The following is an 18,816-nucleotide window of genomic DNA, read 5'->3' as shown; positions in this document are numbered from 1 at the left end:
CCAGCTGTTCTCCCTCTGTCGACGTCTACATTCGACACGGACTGCCACGAGGAGAACACCGGCCTTCGTTTCAACCGTCTCTGTCTGACTCTCCGCCGGGGTTCACTAGCCCCTGACATCGGTCGAGTTAGAATTCGAATTTTCAGGGTAGTCAACTTTCCCTGGGCCCAAATTCCTTAGGGGGTAGACTCGTTTTTTCCAGGATTGCAAAGGGATTCCAGGTTTTTCAGTAGTCGCCCTCGAAAGCCCTATTTTTACGTTTACGAGGCGTAATTTGCATTATTCGGAAGCATAAAGCTGCGCATATAGCTATTTTCAGAAAGCCGCGACAGCTACACATGCTGCCGAATAATGCTAATTACTAGATTGATCTTTTATCTAACGCTTTTGACCACTCAAACACCCCATCTCTGCATTATCGTGCATTATCAATCCTAGAAACGAGTCTGTTTGCACCTTTAGACTTGAATTCAGAAATGTTCCACCTTATTGTCAACCCTGGATTCGAAGTTATTGTTGTAATGTTAGTATGCACGGCCATGTGTGCATGCTGCTAATGGGGTTTTATAGCTTAATAGAAAAAGAAAAACTTTCCCTGGGCGCTTAGGTCACCGAGAATTATGTAAACCGATCATCTACGCCTACTAGGATTCCCACCGAGGAGCTAGCTAGTCTCCAAGTATTCCTAGACTGCACAGAATCGGATCTACTACGTCAGACAACCGAAATTTTGGGATTAACCTTCGAGAACAGTAGAAACTCGAGCTCCACTCGCCTGACATCTACTTTCTGGATCTCCTGATGATCTGGTTCGGAGATCGCGAGAGAAGCAGCACGCGTCGAGCAGAAGCTTGTGTCTGTCGGGTGGCGTTCTCTCCGGGGCGCACGCCCCCCACAGTGGCGTCGGCGGGTCGGGGGCCCGGTTGGCCGAAATTTCGCGTGGAATCAATATGCCGGGATGATCGGCAGGGGTTAAAGGTTTCGAGTGTCGGTGTCGGCACAGCTGCAAGCGATCGTTGCGCAACAATGGCATAGCTCTTCGACCTGTGTGTGCACTAACAAAGTGTGTAGACAGACATAGAGGGAGAGAGAGAGAGAAGGGATGCTGATCCGTGATCCAATATAACGAAGAAGAACAGGAAGAACGCGAACCATCCTACGCCAATGTCGATATGCACAGAGAACCGCGTGCATAGACTCGGGCGTGCACGGGGCGGTGGCGCGCGCGCGTGCTTGCATACAATCAAAAGGCCTGCAGGAATCGAGAACTACTATGGGCACCCTCGAGGGGTTGCGCAGCCATCCCTCGCTCCAGCATAAACCATCAGCAGCAGCAGCAGCAGCGACGATGGCGGCAACAGCAGCGCCACCCCACAATGCTGACTCAAGGGGAGCCGCAACGGAGGGACGACGGGGGTGTTCCTGGCTCTGCGGCGGTTGGACTGAAACGGGGAGAAAGTTGGAGAGGGTACGATGAGGATAGCTAGAGAGAGAAAGATATAGTGGAACGGTTGAAGGTAGGGGGATAAGCAGAGGACCGGCAGCGCCACCGACCAAACAGTCGCACCCCGACGTCGTGATCGTATTCGAGGGCACCCCCTGTCACTGGCGAGAGCCACGACAGGGAGCGACCGAGTATCCGGACAGACGGACAAGACGGACGGACGGACACGGGTGGAGAGAGGACGGTCAGTCAGTCAGTCAGTCGGTCCACTCGTTGTAGCTCCCGTGGACTTTGATAGTGGTTCAGGTTCAAGAGAGAGACAGAGAGAGAGAGGGAGAAGATAGGAGAGGGGATTGAACTCGCGGTGAACCAAGGAAAAGAAGCAAATATCTCCCTGTGAAGAAGAAAGAAGAAGGAAGAAGAGATCGGTAGTAGATCATCCTAGTAGCAGTAGTTGTTTTTGCTCTGGTCGTGGTAGTCGGAACCAGTCCGTTATACACACACACACTCACGCGCGCACACACATATATACATACATACATAGACACAAGGGTGGTTCCACGGTCCGAGAGGAGGGTGTCCGGGTAGTCGTGTGGAGAAGGCTGGCATGGTGGCGGTGCATCCTACGAAGGAGCTGCCCTCGCCGTGCCGATGACGAGGCTGCAGATCACGCCCGAACGTGAGCAAGGAAGGTCGACGAGGAAGCCGTGCAGCAGCCGGCGGTCACCGTCCACGGGCCTGTTTAGCTCGGCGGGCCGCCAGGTGAACAGGGGGCTCGGCAACGACGACGGACGACGGCGACGGAGACGGCGGCGTCGGTGTACCGACCATAATCACGATCAGGAGAAACTTATTCTCGTGATCGACGAACGACGACGGGATATCATCGTCGAGAACGACGACGACGACGATAGTGGTGACGGTGGCGTCGCCGGGATCCTCGACGTTGACGACGACGACGACGACGACGACGTTGACGACGAAGTTGACGTCCACGACGTTGACATCCGGTACAGTGGTGCGTTTGGTGCGATTCGTGAGGGTGTTGCTAGTAGTGGTGTAGTAGGAGCTGCGTGGTCAGACAGCAGGGATACCGACTGTCGGCTACCGGTGACCGCGGAGCACGTCGATCAACAGGATCAACGGAATCAACAGGATCGAGAGGATCGCCAGGACAAAGCGGTCGCTTGTTGCAAGCATGCCGCGCTGCCTCATGGCCAAGAAATGGAAGGCCTACCCGTGGCCGGACCGCGTCGACGACACCCAGGACCAGGAGGAAGCGGATCCATCGAATCTGTTGCAAGAGCACACGGTGTCCGGGTTGCATCCGATTCAGAACACCTCTGCTACGCTAGAGAAGAGGCAGCACAAGCATGAACCCGAGGATGAAGAGATCGACGTTGTCGGAGACACCGACACCAGACAGGTCGATCACCAGCAGACCTGTTGGGGCCCGCACAGCCCGACCGCCGGGGCCACTGCGCCCAGCCCGCCGCCCCTCAACGCCTCCGGAGCGCTATACTACCATGGTGAGTTGCCTCGTCGATAACTGAACACGGAAAACCCTACTAGATTACCTGGGCCACTTGATATGCTAGACTGTCGGGCTTCTCAGTTTCTGCGCTGCTAGATCTGCTCGGCTAACAGACTTCGAAATTGCTGGACAGATAGATTTTCAACATGCTCGAATTATTAGCGAGGAGAACAAGTTTGTGCTTAGCTTCTGTAGGTTGCAACTGAATGCTTAAAAATTCCATTTCGCATGAAGATCCGCAGTCTCTTAATTCAATCTTCATTGATTGATACAATAAATAGTGTTGTTTACGGATCGCCTTGAGTCGAGCTATTTCAATTTTGAGCATGTTGCGATATTAGAGACTTCATAGGTCCCACTGTATTTAGTTGACGCGTAAAGAATTGTTTGTCTGTACCGCAGGTTGACTACCGCAGGCAATACGAATATACAGTCTTTCCCAGACAATTTTGTAATCGTGCTACACGAAGGTGTACTCTGCTAGCTTTCTTAAATCCTCCACGTGGCTGCTGAAGAGACTGCCAGAGCTCCATAACGTGTAGAATCGTAGATACTATTAATCTTGTAGACAATTAGTCTAGTTCTCTAGATTTACTAGTCCAATTGCTAGAACCTGCAGAATCGTAGATTTGTTCTGATAGTTTCTTCGAATCCTCCACGTGGCTCCTGAAAAGAACGTACTCCCCTAGCTCCATAACCTGTAGGATCATAGCTCTGCCAGACTGCTTGATTAGAGTGAACACTTCTTAATTCGTACAATGTGAAATGATTAAAAACCCTATCAATAATCTTGCAGTGTATAAAGTGTTAAGATGGCTGACTATTGGCCTGAAATGGCTGACTCCACCGACTAGCCTATTCGTTCAACCAGCTTTTCCGAATTCTCCACGTGGCTGCCTCGGAGGATGCTACACTCGCAGCTCTCCGTAACCTGTAGAATTCTAGATATCGTTAGGGGGTAGTTATCTGGAAGCAAGGTTCCGCGTCCCAGCGCCACGCCCTGCATCGGCCAGCAGCGGTTCGTTCCCGTGGCGCGTGGTCGTGTCGAAAGGAGGCAAAAGAGAACGGAAACCGATCCCCATCCAGCAGCAACGATTGCCACCCCAGAGAGCCGACCTTCGGAGTCTGGCCATGCGTCGAGCCACGGGGGTGACACACCCGCCGATTGGCCGATCGGCTGTGTGCTATAGAGAAATTGCGGTAGTCGGCCCGCGACGATAACACGCCAGCAGCCAGGCCCGACGACCCATGGGAATATGCTCGCCGGATAACGTCTCCTTTCTGTTGCCGGGTTAATGATTTTCCTCGTTCCCCGACCGCCACCGAATTCCGGCCATGCGTCCCCTCACGTACACACCGAGAGCTTGGCCGTGGAGGACGGAGGACAGAGAATGGCGACACACCCGACGCTCTCGCCCGATCGTTCATTTTACTGCGGATCTTTCGGCGGATCGAAGTCTCTCTATCTCTGTTTCGCGCTCTTTCTTCCTCCCACGCCGCTTTGCCAGTTTGTTCGTCTCCTCTCTGTCTCCTGCTTGCTTGGCAGTCTTACTATCTCCCTCTTTTGCTAGTTCGTTATCATCGCTAGCCTCCTCTCTCTCTCTCCCCCTCCCTCTCGCGTCCGTTTCTGTCCGTCATTTGGGTCACCTTGCTCCGCGCACAAAGCGGCCCGCCATTCCTTTTTCCGCGCAATTTCTCGCGAACGGGAACACGCAGAAATTCGGGCATCGAACGGCGCTCACGTCAGTTTTTGTTTTGCATCGCGCACACACACACACCGACAGAGAGGTGGCGACTGTTGCATGCGCCCGTTCCAAACCGCCCCACCCGCTCTAACCCGCTTCAGACCGTTTCAGCCCGTTTCCTACCCGCTACCAACCCTTATTAACGCGGTAGGGGCACTCCAGAAGCTGTTGCTCGCGATTTTAGGGGCTTCCGGATGGCTTCGTCGTCAACGACGACTCTGCAGAGAAACGGTCTTTTGTCTTTCGCCGGATTTCGTGGGCGAGGTATTGCGACACGAAGATGGGCATTACCGCGCGCGGAAACAGATTTCTCTGCCATTTAGGTCAAGTTCCTCTGGAGAGATGCCGCACTGGCGGTTTTCTCTCGGCGAGATTCTCCTGTCGCGAAACCAAAGCTCTGCGGGAAGACGCTTTTAGAGTTCCCTGGTATGGATGCCGGGGTGGTTTATTTTGCGTTTAATGGGCGGAATTTTCCCTTTGTCGAGAACTGTCGCGGTTGGATTCAAATTTAGCTCGCTTTTCGGGTATTCGATGGAAACTGGTATCAAATGTTCATACTTTCTGCTCTCGAATTGGAGGTGTCGGTGAAGAACATTTTTGGGAATTGATGGATTAGGAATCTCTCGAACAATGAGCTCATTGTGCTGGTAACTTATTGACAATGCAACAAAATAAAATGATTTTTTGACTGAATTATTTTTAGTGTAATTGTCAGTGAATCTATTTCCTCTACGAAACTATGTTATGAAACCTAAATATTAGATGATTGCATAAGTTTGTGCCCGATTTCCATAGATGTCGCAATCTGTACTGCTCGGCGGAGTGTAAAAACAAATTGTACAGTCGCCAGTTCTTTTCTAATTGTAGGAAAAGAATTGTATTCTTTAGAACTCGACCATTGAATTTTATTTTCAAATAGGGCACGAACTTACGCAATCATCTGATAAAAGGATCGAAGAGTTGAACGAAGAAGAAAGTAATGTATTCAATGAAAAATCGATGCGCGAAAATGTTCGCGAAGCTTGTTGATACGAAAAATAGCACGGTAGCATCGCGCAACTTGAACTTGATTGCCTCCACCTGCAAATACGTGTTGAATACGTTCCACAAGTTGATTTACGTTCCCGTACACGGAAGTCGTGCATCTCGACTCGCTTATCGGTTCGAGCGGATTTAAGAAACCACGCCGGCGTGTAAATTGATAAGAGAGGACGTTCGAAAAATTCATTAAACCTGTAATTTATCATCTGGACTTTTTTCGTTTATCCAGCACGCACTCTGTCCCGTGCACGTATCATCCCCTATCGATGTCGCAGCGCGCAGCTGATAATTATAGGACGACGTTACGTAACCGGGCGCACGTGAACTAATCGCGTAAGCGAGTGAATTACTGCGAAAACCGCGCGATTCCAGCTGTTAATTGAATTTCGTTATCGATTGTAACGCCCGGCCGTGTCGGGTCTTTAACATAGCGCGAACTGTTATGTAACACGTGCGCGCCTCTGCGACAGCGTGGATCGAACTTATGAAAATTGCAGCAACTTGTTCGCCGACTGTGTTTAGCCGCCCGTTTACACGTACGACTCGCGAATCCCGCAACCCCCGCAATTCCGACCGTTTTATCAAATTACGCGACACTCTAACCTCTTTCTTTCATTCTTCTTTCTTTGCTTTGGAATTTTTCGCGTGGCACCGTTTACGCTTTGCTCCGATCTTCGCTGTTCCACTGTTTCTACTTTTTCTGGATTTTTATTGTGCCGCAGTTTCTGCTTTTAACCATTTGCACTCGAATGACGATTCTGAGGCGCCAGTAGAGATGACATTATCTAAAACAGTTTCAATATTATTCAATTCGTCTGTATCCCATAAATTGCGAAAAGCTCCACCGTTGTACGAGAAAATAAAAATGATCTAGGTTTAAGAAATGTCTTGATTTAAAATCATTGTCGCAGATTCCACAATTCTTTAAAATGTTTATCGTGTCGCATTACTTCGTTGGATTTTTCATATTTTCAGAGTCGAATTTTCGAAAGAAATTCATCCAGTCCGTTCATCTCGTGTCTTCTCGTCTTTCAATTGAAATGAATCTCGTTTCAGCGTTCTAATATTGAATCGTTCGTAGAATTGCTTTATTCACGTGCCACACAGTTATTGTTCTTTCTATTTGATTTTTATCGACGTGTCGTGCTACCGTGTAGGAGTCGTCGCGAGGCGATCAGAATTCAGGTCGAAAATATGTAACGACGGGGCGGCATCGATTAAACGGCTTCCTTTTGCTGTAATTCCATCATGAATAACGAATTGCATTTTCCTTGTGTAGCGGTCACGTAACACTTTATTATTCCTTCGGTTTCTCTGCAATTTTGTTCTTTCGGATATATTTGCACGTTGACCATTGGTCGTTGATCAATTAATTAATAACCAGAACATCACCTGAACAACAGACACTATTCACCACCTCCATCCAACCCAGTAAAAGCAACATCAGCTGGTGAGCATCCTACAACAATTAATCCCCATCATCCAATTAATATAAGCTCGCAGAAAACGCACGCTCACGCAACTCGTCCTTGTTGCTCGCGCAAGCTCTGTTCTATAAATCTTTTAAGTATAAATATTGTTTTGCTAATAAAGAACGGAAATTCTAAGTTGCCTGAAAAATCGCAACAGATCATTGAACAGAATGTCATCAATAGACATTTTTATACATTTATGAAGAAATTAACTGGGTGAAATATAAAACAGACCATTAAGGGGTGAAATTAATTTTTATGTAACTACTGCTTCCCACAATCGATGCACAATATTTTTATTTTGCATAAAGATTCGCAGTCTAGTCATCAAACTTATTCTAAATGGTAAAAAATTGGCTTTCATTTTCCCTTGAGAAAACGAACCGACTTTCCGAACGATCTAATAATAAAGTGCGCAGTTATATTGTTTATATACAGTAAGGAGCATAACTGATTCCACACACTTTAAATCAGAATAACTTTTTATATGAATGGACCAAACGACTTCAATTTCTCTGCAAGGCTAGAAGAATTAGTTTAGTAAATGACGTCTAATAAACATGTTTTTTGAAAAAATGCATTTGGTCGGAATTATAAAAAGCAATAAAAAAAATTGATTTTTACAACTTTTTTAGCTTACCCAATAACGAAAATTTAAAAAATATGTTTTGTCAACTGGTATAAATCATACACGCTCTGAAAATTTCATTGAAATTGGTTTACGAAGTATAAACGATCAAAAATGGTAAAACTTGGTACACAACAAATTACCTTCTTTGGTCGTTTATAATTGGCGAACCAATTAACTAATTTCAATGAAATTTTCAGAGCATATATAATCTATACCAGTTGACCAGACACATCTTTTGAATTTTCGTTATTGGCCCAGCTAAAAAAGTTGTAAAAATCAAATTTTGCTATTGTTTTTCATAATTCCGTCCAAATGCATTTTTTCAACATATTTTTTACACATCATTTACTGAACTAATTCTTCTAGCCTTACAGGGAAATTGAAGTCGTTTGGTCCATTCATAAAAAAGTTGTTCTGATTTAAAGTGTGTCGAATATTTTTTCGCGAATATCTAAAAAACTGAAAGACACCGCCTGTTGTAACGTATCGGAAAAGTTGTTGAAAATTATGACCTTGACAACATATGTATTTCAATTTCACGAAAACACATCTGACCCATCATAGTGAAATAAAGCGGCGAGGAAGAAGTGAAAAAAGAAGTGGAAGTGGAAGAGAAAGACCAGCTCGCCTGCACGGTCAGCCGCGCAGCATCTGCATATCTCGTTGCACCGGTCCCGTCGCATAACGGTGAAGCCTGGTTATTTCGCCATGATCGCAAGCCCCGTGCACGATCGGAGGGGCTTGAGGGATCGGGTTCGATCGTCGGCGACCGCGATCGACGAATAACAATGGCAAAGGACCTTACATCGGCCTTTGAAAGGCTAGAATCAACAGACTCGTGGGAGCGTGCGGAGCGTTCATTCGACATTATTGATTCTCACCCTCTCCCCTGCCGCCTCCCTTTGTCTACCCCCTCTCCGTGAGCCGCCCTCTCTCGTCGTGTATCTCTCTCTCTCTCTCTCTCCTTTTCTCTTTGGTTGCTTTCATCCCTCTCGCGCAACGGGCGTTGATGAAATGCACTTCCAGACACGGCCACTCTCCTTTCCCTCTGTGTGTCGACTCCCTTTTATTTCAGCCAATAATAGATGCGCGCCGGTTGATCGATCGCCAGCACAGTTTTCTGATTTATTGCCGTCACGCGTCCCTCAGACCAAACGAGGAAATATATATCTCGCGATTCATCGGATCCCTTTTTCCTTCTTTTTGCTTTTTTACTCCGCCGCGGGGACACGTCTATCTTCGGGGTGCGCCGGGTCTTATCAGCCCCGGTACGATTGATGGCTACACTCTAGGTTCGGTCCCCCTTTTTTCATCCGTTCTCTAGATTCCAGATCCCGGGGATCTAGGAGAGATTCTGCACACTATTAGGGACCATCCACTGTTGCGTTTCTCCAGCACAGGGAGGCATTGGACTCTGGAAGCCTTGATTGTTGTCTCCCTACAAAAATGGAACAATGGAAAATACCGAAAAGATTCATTTTGCAGACAATTCGAATTTTCACTGATGAAGCGGCCCGAATATTTGGAAAAATTTCGGCTCCGGCGAACTGTAGGATTGCGAATTGAAGTGGCGCGATTAGAGGAGCAATTAGCAAGTGTCGTGTGATTAATCGCGGCGCGTTGCGGACGATGATCGCCGGTTTTCGCAGGCGCTTGCGTCCTCGGAGATACTCGGGGCGCTGTTGCTTGTCGCTCGGACGCCGGAATTGTACGTAATTCTCCCATGAATATGGAACGGAGCTGGTTAATCGCGTAATACTGTTGCTGCTTTTGTTTGAGGTTTGTCGCCGATCATCGTTATGAATTATGTATGGATCGTTTCGGTTATTTCGACGTTTCGGACCTTGCTCGAGTGACTTGTTGCCTGTTCGCCACCGCAATCGGGACGTTCGGTCATCTTCGCCATATTAAATACCACCAAGAGTTCTACGATATTGTAGAAAACATTTTTCAAACGTGTTCCTACTGTGCAGCGGACGATTATGAGCTCCGCGATTTATGTCAGCCGATACCCCTCGCAATTCCCGGAATGGACGCACGATTGTTGGACATACTACTCTGTCCACGATAATGCAATTGCTTTTTTTTAGTGTCTGTTAGATTGGTCGATTCGTGCGGGGAACATTACAGATTATCAGTTGCGTCGGGAACTTTCATTACCATGAAGGATTTTTATGGTTTCAACAGCGGTCACGGATAACATTAATTGACCGTAATAGTTCGCCTTATCTACGCCCGGTGACAAGCGACACCACGACGTTTTTAAACCTTTTGATTGTTGCACTCTTTCACGGTGCACCCCACCAGTGTTTCAATGACATAATTTCCACTATTTGTAACGACTTGTTGCCACTTTTCCACTAGCAACATGTGTTTCTAATTTACAAGCAAACTTACCTGCTTATTTCGAATACGAAAAAACTTTCCCTGCAACCTACTACATACAGAGGAGCATAACTGATTCCACACACTTTAAATCAGAACAACTTTTTTATCAATGGACTAAAAGATTTCAATTTCTCTGTAAGGCTAGAAGAACTAGTTTAGTAAATGATGTGTAAAAAATATATGTTGTAAACTGCATTTGGACGGAATTGTGAAAAACAATAGTAAAAATTGATTTTTACGACGTTTTTAGCTGGGCCCCAATAACGAAAATTCGATCAACTTATTTATTAGATGTCATTCTGATTTAAAGTGTTTTCTGTTTTCATATTCACGCACTACGAATTCTTGGTATTACTTTACTTCACAACTTCGCTGAAGACCGACACTTTGCTATAAATTGCACGAGCCGTTAAATCCATCAAAATGATAATCTGAGAATACTGTGTCTCTATCAACTCATTAAAATGATTCTCTTGAACTCTCATCTCTCCCGAGCAAACAGCTCTCATTCGACCGAAAGATCCTCGGAGTCCTCATCCTGGAATCCGGGAAACGAGCAGCAATCATGATCGCGAAAAACTGTTGGCTGGAGAGTATCGGTGCCGTTAGTATCACATAATAGAGATCCTCGAGCGTTCTCTAACAAGTTGTATCGATTGGCGAGTTGGTGCGGGCCGAAGGGACAAAAGCAACAAGGACTTCCGGCTCCGGTGTTTCGAGGCTCTGCTCTCTCGGGTTGTCAGGAAGCACAGCTGACAGTCGGATGATAGGGATGGGACGACGGAAGCTAGTCTGCGCTCGGTGCAGAAATGGGGGATGGGGTTGGGTAGAGGAGGGATGACGATGGTTGTTGAGAGGGGGGGGGGAGGAGGGTTGAAGGAAATGGCTCGGGCCGGGTAATTTCTGCGCTCCCCGTATTCGCAACAATGCGAGCCCGTCGCGCGCTACATTGTCGTAGAGCGGGGCGCGTATCGATCGCATCCGGTTGGAAAGGCAACGAGGCATCGAAGGCTGAACTGTCGCGTGGTCAAGAGCAATAAAAACGGAACGGTCGGCCGGTTAAACAATTTAAACGCGACCGAGGCACATCACGCGAGAAAACCGTCCGCAAGAATCGAAAACTACAGTAGCGGACAAAAGTTTAAGACGACCATCGTTTCGGTAGTTTACCGCATTTTATTAGAGATGTTAAACGTCTAATAGCTCCCAATTGCTCTGAAGTGTCGAAGTTCAATAGAGTATATTCTGACGGAATTCTTAAGGGGCTATTCTCGTCGAGACTTTAATTTCTCTGGTCTTGTTATTAGTAAAAAGAAAAGAAAAAATTACCGCTTAAAGATAAAAAATGTTTGGGATTTTATGAATCAGGTATAAGAGTAATACCTACCTGATAATTGAAATTTCAACAAAAATTGATGAAATTCCAACAAAAACATCTTGTAAACTTGGCCGTATTTCGTTTGATCTCACAACTTTTGACGGCCATAGGAACTTGGCTCCTGTTTACAGGATGTTTTTCTTGGGATACTATTTTCCCTAGCTCTGCAACGGGACATTACACATTATGTATAAGCCCCTCCCCACCGTACCCTGCCGATCTTCAACGGAACAGATGGTGCCTTGTTCCGAACTGTTCCGAATGTGACAGCCTCGAGGAAAGTTCGAAGGTCGGACCGGATCGTGCCGATTCGCTTCTGTTAACCGGGAACAATTAATTAGTACGCGGACCGAGTGTCCGCTCCGGGGACAGTTCCCAAACTGTTTGGGGAAATTGCTTTCGGAACGAACCCGCCCCGGTAATTGTTCCCTATCTGTCCCACTTTCGCGCTCATTTGTTTGCGCAAAATTCGAATCGGCGAACAACCATCGCGCCGGGAGCTCGAAAAAATTGTTCCCGCTCGGTTGAACGGTTTCACGAATAATTGCGAGACGCGTGCAGCCTGTAATTGGATTTTCGGACAATTTTTTTCGCTGGATTATATTTGTTACGGTTTTTTTTTATTTGCTTGTTTCCACTGATATTTGTCACAGTTTTTACGCTGCTTCTTCCACGTTCGAATCGGTTGAACGATTTTAGGAGTAATCGCGAGACGCGTGCAGCCTGTAATTGAATTTTTATGGAATTGTATTTATTACAGTTTTTACGATGTTCCTTTTATGTTCGAATTGGTTCGACGATTTTTTACTTCATTGGTTTCGTGAATATTTAGCGGAATTTTCATGTCTTTCAATTACAGGTTGTTGTTATTATTTGATTTAGAGGTTGTTCTTGATATCTTGCTCTTCCCGAAGCGGTTTCTGTGTAACCAATTTCCTGAGACTGGCTGAATCATTAGCTTCGCGTGTTTTACCACGTTAGCAGCCACTTCAAGTGTTTCCTAATGAAATACAGAATCCTTAACGATCGGTGGAAGACCTCTGTCGCTTCTCAAAGACCGTCCAGTGACCTTCGACGTCATTCGAAGGGCTTCGCTATTTCTTTAGGGACTCCGTGGCCCTTGAACTTCTCTGACCCTTTCTACAATTACCGAATCAGTCTTACCACTGTTCGGAACGTGTAGAACACGAAGAATCTGAAATATCATAATTGAGTTCTTTAAGCATTCATTTTTTTCCCGATATCAACACCCAAATAGCCTCGATGTTAACATTAAAAATGGGGACATTATTACGATTTCTTCCGAAAAATAATAGCACGCAAAGCAACACAAAGCGAGACAAAAGAAGACCGTGCTTCGTCAGAGCGGACACAAAGACTTCTAAAACGAAGACCACGAACGTATTTTTCGTTTGTTCTCGGAATCCACAAAAGGATGGATTAGGTGTACAGAATGTCAAGAGTGCCGGAGGTGATGACGGTAGAATAGTAGAATAGACAGTAAAATATTTCTCTGATAAACACCTAAAATCTGAACCGTAGTCATGACAAAGAAGTTTCTTATATCCACAACGTGTGAAAACAATCTCCCCGAATTTTCCCAGCAGCAAAACCAATTTTCCCCGAACGCTGCCAGCCGGGGAAAATGAATTTTCTCTTGCAGGGTAGTCCAAACAGACAGACGTCATCGAGAACTATAATATTCCTCCGCGATTCTCTCTGGCCACCCCATGTTGGCCCACATTTTCGATCTGTATATATACACCCTCAGGAAATGAAAAATTCAATTTCTTCGAGCGTCGAACGGCAGGAAAGAGAAGCACAAAGGGAGAACGGTGACAAGGAGCTGATCAAGCGATCGCAAGGACGCCTGGGACACGTTCGTTTCTCGCGTAGGAAGCAACGTGCGCGCAACAGTTACCCCCCATGCGATATTATACATACAGAAGCCTTTTTACCCTCTCGGTTTTTCACCCCCGTCGTTTTCTCGTTAACAGCGGCACATGGTGGAAGCAGCTGGCGTGTGTCGGCACCAGGAAATGAAAACGGCGCACCGGTTCCGTCTGATTCACGAATTCAAATATTCATGGCAAAGGCTCGTGGCTACCGGCAACGGGGGTTGCACAGCCAGCTGACAGCGGGAGCCTATGGGGGGAAGAAATGTTATGTTATTGGCGCCCTTTAATTTTCGTCGCCGGAACGTTGCGTTCCACTCGAGAAAATCCTACGGTATAATTAAAGGTCGTCGTTCCTGCCACTCAGCTGGCCATTGTTTCCCACCGATGGTCGCCAGAGACACGAACCCTTTGCGAAACTTTCGCAACGGCGATTTTTACCTCCAGTTCGACCCATTCAGCCCGAATGTCCTCGTATCGATGTCATCGAAACTGCAAATCCGATTAAGAGCTTGCGAATATGGCTGCAATCCCGCAGGATCCGCATAATTTTTTGGCCAAAATTTGTGTGATCGACTGCGGATCTTTATGCATTTATAGCAAAATTGAAAAGGAGAATTTTAAAATTGTTGAAAAATTAAAAAGATTGAATATGTTAATATATGATTTCTCTATGAAAATCATTCAGGAAAGAAATAACATTCAATTCAGTTTCTATTTCGTGGAATCGACGCAGACAATTTTTATGTTGCATAAAGATCCGCAATCTAGTTCAAAGTTGCGCGAATGACGATTATTTTTTAACCCTTACCACTCGAATGGTGACTCTGAGGCACTCTGATGCCATCTGAAAAAGTTGAAAAATTGTTAAAATATGAAATTCCATAGAATTTAGTGGGGTTTTTATTTATTTCAGAACTACGAAGACTACTACCATTGAAAATAAGATTTTACATGATTTCACTTTCTGAAAATTCGTCTACAAAAATTGAAAATTGCATAAACATCCGCAGTAATCAATTACTAAACATTCAGGTATTGTATGAGGTGCTATAGCAATTTCATATCCACAAAGTGAAAAAAATCATAGGGAATGGAAATATTCTAGGTCGGAAGAAATGTTTAATTTTCCAGTTAAAATAGCTCCGGGTGTAAAGTGTTAATAATCAGGAGGTGGACAATTTTCACCATTGAACAAACTACCACCGATTTTTTCATACATATAGTGATCAATAGACTGCGGATCTTTACGTAAAATAAAAAATGTTCGCATCGATTGCAGGGCACAGGAGCTAAATAAAAATGGTATTCTTCTTTCAATTTTCCTACTAAGCTGAAACAAATACATTGAAGTCCATGATTATTTTTAACATGTCCACTGCTTTAAATTGTACGTGCCCATTTTTGTCATAAATGCATAAAATCCGCAGTCTAGTGATCAACTTTGCACTCGAAAGTATCTTAATCTTGAACGTGGAATTTAATTACGAAAGATCAATTACCATTTACCAAAGCATCACACTTTTATCCCATCGCGACATTGAACAGTCTTTCGGGAGCGACTGTATCGAGACATTGAATAGGAAAACGTGGGAAATAACAAGCTCACGGTGTTTGATTATACGTTTCGTATTTTAAACTGAACGCGGTAGAAATTTGATAAATATTCCGACAGTTCGAACAAACGTTTGTCACTTGACCCACAGGCATGAATATTCGCGAAATGTTTCAGTTGAAATGGCGGCGCACGACGCGAACTGCAAACTGTGCGCGTTGAGTGTCAAGAGTTCCTTTTGAGGGATTAAAGAAGCATGTTTTATTTGCCGGATTTGATGTGTAACGAGACCACGGTTTGCAATTACACGCTGGTTATTTACGCGGATTGAAACGAGGCGAGAAGCCTTGCTTATTTTTATGACCAAGTTCTCATTGTTCACAATAAAAAATATGTGGAACCGGTTATTCACTCGGTGAATATCGGGGCGCCAAAATTTAAGGGCGCCATTTTAGCTGTAAGTGTGAGAAAAATATTGATGTGTTAAATATCCAATTAATAGAAAATTTGCTTTTATTAAAATTTAAATAAAATGATTTGATTTTTATTGAAAATAAAAAATATGTACCTTTATTTAAAAAATATATATATATTCTTAAGGGGCGGCAATTTGTCTTTTTGTCTGGGGCGACGTAACCGCTAGAGCGGGCGCTGGGTGCTGGTTTAACTGTAATGTGGATCGCTGATTCGTCAAAAGGCTACTAAAAAATTCGACAGACCGCGGCGCGCCGGAACGGTAATCCGACTTTCGATTGCTTGGATTTCGAGAATCGGAAAGCATCAATTTGCATTACTCATTAGCGGCCTCTAATCAGCTTTGAATTTCCCATTCAACCCCGGCGAACGTGCGCATCTGACTGATTAATATTCACAGCTAATTTTAGGCTCGATAGAGGCCGAACCGTTTCGCCGAATGAACTAAGTTAATGAGCCACTGAATAATTCATAGTATAATAATACTTTCGGGCTTGCCGCGCGCGAAGCGAAGCGTTTCAGGAACTTTTGATAGTTTCCATTTTGCCTTCTTCTTTTAATAGTCGGCTCTTATCGGCGTCCCTGACCTCGGCTATACAACCTAAATGCAACTTCCGACCACAGTGGATCAGCGATGCATGGATCATTTATTTTCCAGAGAATTTCGAATAACCTAGGATCTAGGAATTTCTTCAGAGAGTTATTTCTGTTTGTAATCGTCGAGTAAATGAAAAACGAGTCCAGGAGGCGAAACGTGGATATTTCTTTTATCACAGCCGTCATAACAGCCGTATCAGATTTATAACAATGGCTGCTAAGCGAAAGTACACGAGTTTAAGCAATGCGTATAGTCGGTGGCGGTTGATTGATTGCCTCGGTAATTGCGCATGAACCTTTTGCATGCGGTCTTGGTCGAAGCTCGTGCAACTTTCGATGCTTTACTGTACCACGAACGGTGTTGGACGAATGGTTCTTATCAATAACATTAGGACGTGGCGGGGAACGTAGATGTTGGAACGTTGATGAATCTGTCAAGCTCTTTCTCAGCTATTTCTGTTTGTCAGAACCGTGTACGCTGGTTGTGGGAATCGATTCTGTTTCATACTTTCACGCCACACCTACCAGCGTAAATGACTAAGAAATGAATGAATTTTCTATAGAATATTCCGAAAGAGAATTTTCATTAGCAAGGCATGTGGGAGTTAAGATTTCGGTGTATGGTTGGATTTACGAGGAAAACAGCACCGTCCTTTTATGAATCGTGTGGTCAGGCTTCATCAAGATAACGTCACTTTTCACTCCTGGCCACATGATTAGCTTAATGGGTATGAGGAACCCCTGCATCATATATATAATTGCCAGTTATATAGCTTATTATTATTATATACGGACCGAGGTTTTTTTATACAAATGTTTACAGTTGTTTTACAGTAGAACTGATAAAAACAACAAAAACAAGTCTTAACCTAAAATTTACATAAAAAGGGACAAGCTTGAAACTAAACAAATACAGGTACGATATTAACAAATAATCTTGCGTAATTTTCTTTTGAATTGCTGTAACGTGCCATTAAAAAAATCAAATTATGTTATAATAGTCCTCTGTAACGATAAAAAAGCTGAAATATAGTACAGAGACAACCGGTAGCCCAAAAGGGTGCACGAATATATTTTCATGTACTTCAGGATTAATTGCTAAAAATAAAATAGTGGCATACCTGCAGAAATATGCTAGTGAATGAACAATTTCTCAGTGTTGGCTTACAGCTTCCAGGGGTCTAGGATTTGATTAGACATTTTGGTTGTCTCGAATTCGATCGAATTTCTAGCACAAACAAAGAGCTCCCTATTCAGACCAGGAGTCCCAATCTCCCTAAATGACAAAGGACCCAATCATCTTGTTCCAGGTTACACGCACGAGTCGTGGATCAACCACGAGGAGCCGCCGAAGTATGCGACCCTGCGTTCGGCAGCGGAACTGGCCCGGCCGGTGGTCCCATCGCCTCCGCCGCCTCCAGCAGCTCCGCAAGACTTGCCAGTGGTGGTAACCGGCTCCAACTTGCACCAGGCCCATCCGGCCCCGACGACGTCGCCGTCGTCGTCCTCCTCGCTGAGCCTGCCTCCTCGGAAGAGCCTGTCCATGTGCTTCACGAGTACCGGCACGGCTTTGTCGTTGCCTCCTAAAAAGAAGGACATCTACCGACCTTACAGCCTGCAGCCAACGTCAGAGATCCGGACGTCTGCCGAAGAGGACCTCTCAGCAGCACAGGCGATCCTCGACCTGAGCGCTTCTCCAGCAGCGCCCACTCACTCTGTCTTTATCCACACGCTGTCACCTCCGCCACCGCCGTTGGCAGCCGCAGTTCCGCAACCTGGCGTGGTCGCCATAGCCAACCAACTGCAGCCGACGCAGCTGCAATCGGCCCCCACGGCCCAACCCATTCCGGTCTCCGTTCTAGTCCCAGTACCCAGCTCGCAGACCAACAGCCAGCTGCGACAACAGGAACAGACACCACAACCTCAGTCGCCAGCCACTGCAGAAGCTAACGCCAACGCTGCGAGGGACGGGTGAGTAGCTACACTTGGATTGACAGTCGGTGACAATCCCTGTTTGCACGATCATTGTCCGGCAGCTGTTGGAAGGCGCGCGTGGTGGTTGGTTTTGGCGACTCTGGCCTGTGGGCAACGAAGTTGCGATGTTTGGTACCGCGTGAAGAGAGATTGGTGCAGTAGGCCAAGTTGACGCGGAGGATTTGTGTTTTGATCAGAAAAATTTGAAGTAAAGTTGCTATTGCGTTTGACGGATCCATTAAAAAGTTCTTAGTCGTGAATACAGGGTGTTAAAAACTAGCTGAAGCTGTCAACTATTATAGTAGATGGTTACGATTCCATTACTGCAAACAACTCTATAAAAACGAGCAGCGGTTCTGCGAACAAGAAAATTGGTCTCAATCTAGAGTCGATTGAAAATTTAATCTAATCTCATGTGCAACAGAAACGTTGAAATAGCGCACTATTTCAGCTCCGCGACTGCAATCAATTTGTGAGTGATTATTGCACACGAGAATGCTCTAGACATTGATCTCACTGAAACTGATTTATGTAATTGATTTGCATTCGTCGCAGGTCTTCTGCTTTCACTAGGTTGGTCAATCTAGAACTCGATTCTCAAAACCGACCACCACGAGCGACGAGATACGCCTGCCCCCCCCCCAGACCAATGTTCAATGTGGCACAGTCGTCGCTTCGGTGTACCCGC

General features: G+C 45.6%; 1 protein-coding gene across 2 annotated transcripts in view; it reads left to right on the top strand.

The window, feature by feature from the left end:
- Nucleotides 1–2,502: 2,502 nt before the first annotated feature.
- The window catches only part of Scrt (scratch), a 42,002-nt gene continuing 25,688 nt past the window's right edge, over nt 2,503–18,816 (top strand). For both annotated transcript variants that reach the window (XM_076430337.1, XM_076430336.1), the window contains exons 1-2: nt 2,503–2,973; nt 17,465–18,125. In XM_076430337.1, the coding sequence (XP_076286452.1) occupies nt 2,643–2,973; nt 17,465–18,125 (992 nt within the window). In that variant the 5' untranslated portion in view covers nt 2,503–2,642. The remainder of the gene's footprint in view (nt 2,974–17,464; nt 18,126–18,816) is intronic.

Source organism: Lasioglossum baleicum, chromosome 9 (genome assembly GCF_051020765.1).
Source record: "Lasioglossum baleicum chromosome 9, iyLasBale1, whole genome shotgun sequence".
NCBI lineage: Eukaryota > Metazoa > Arthropoda > Insecta > Hymenoptera > Halictidae > Lasioglossum > Lasioglossum baleicum.
The sequence above is the reverse complement of the archived record's forward strand: the minus strand, read 5'-3'. Positions and strand labels throughout refer to the sequence as shown.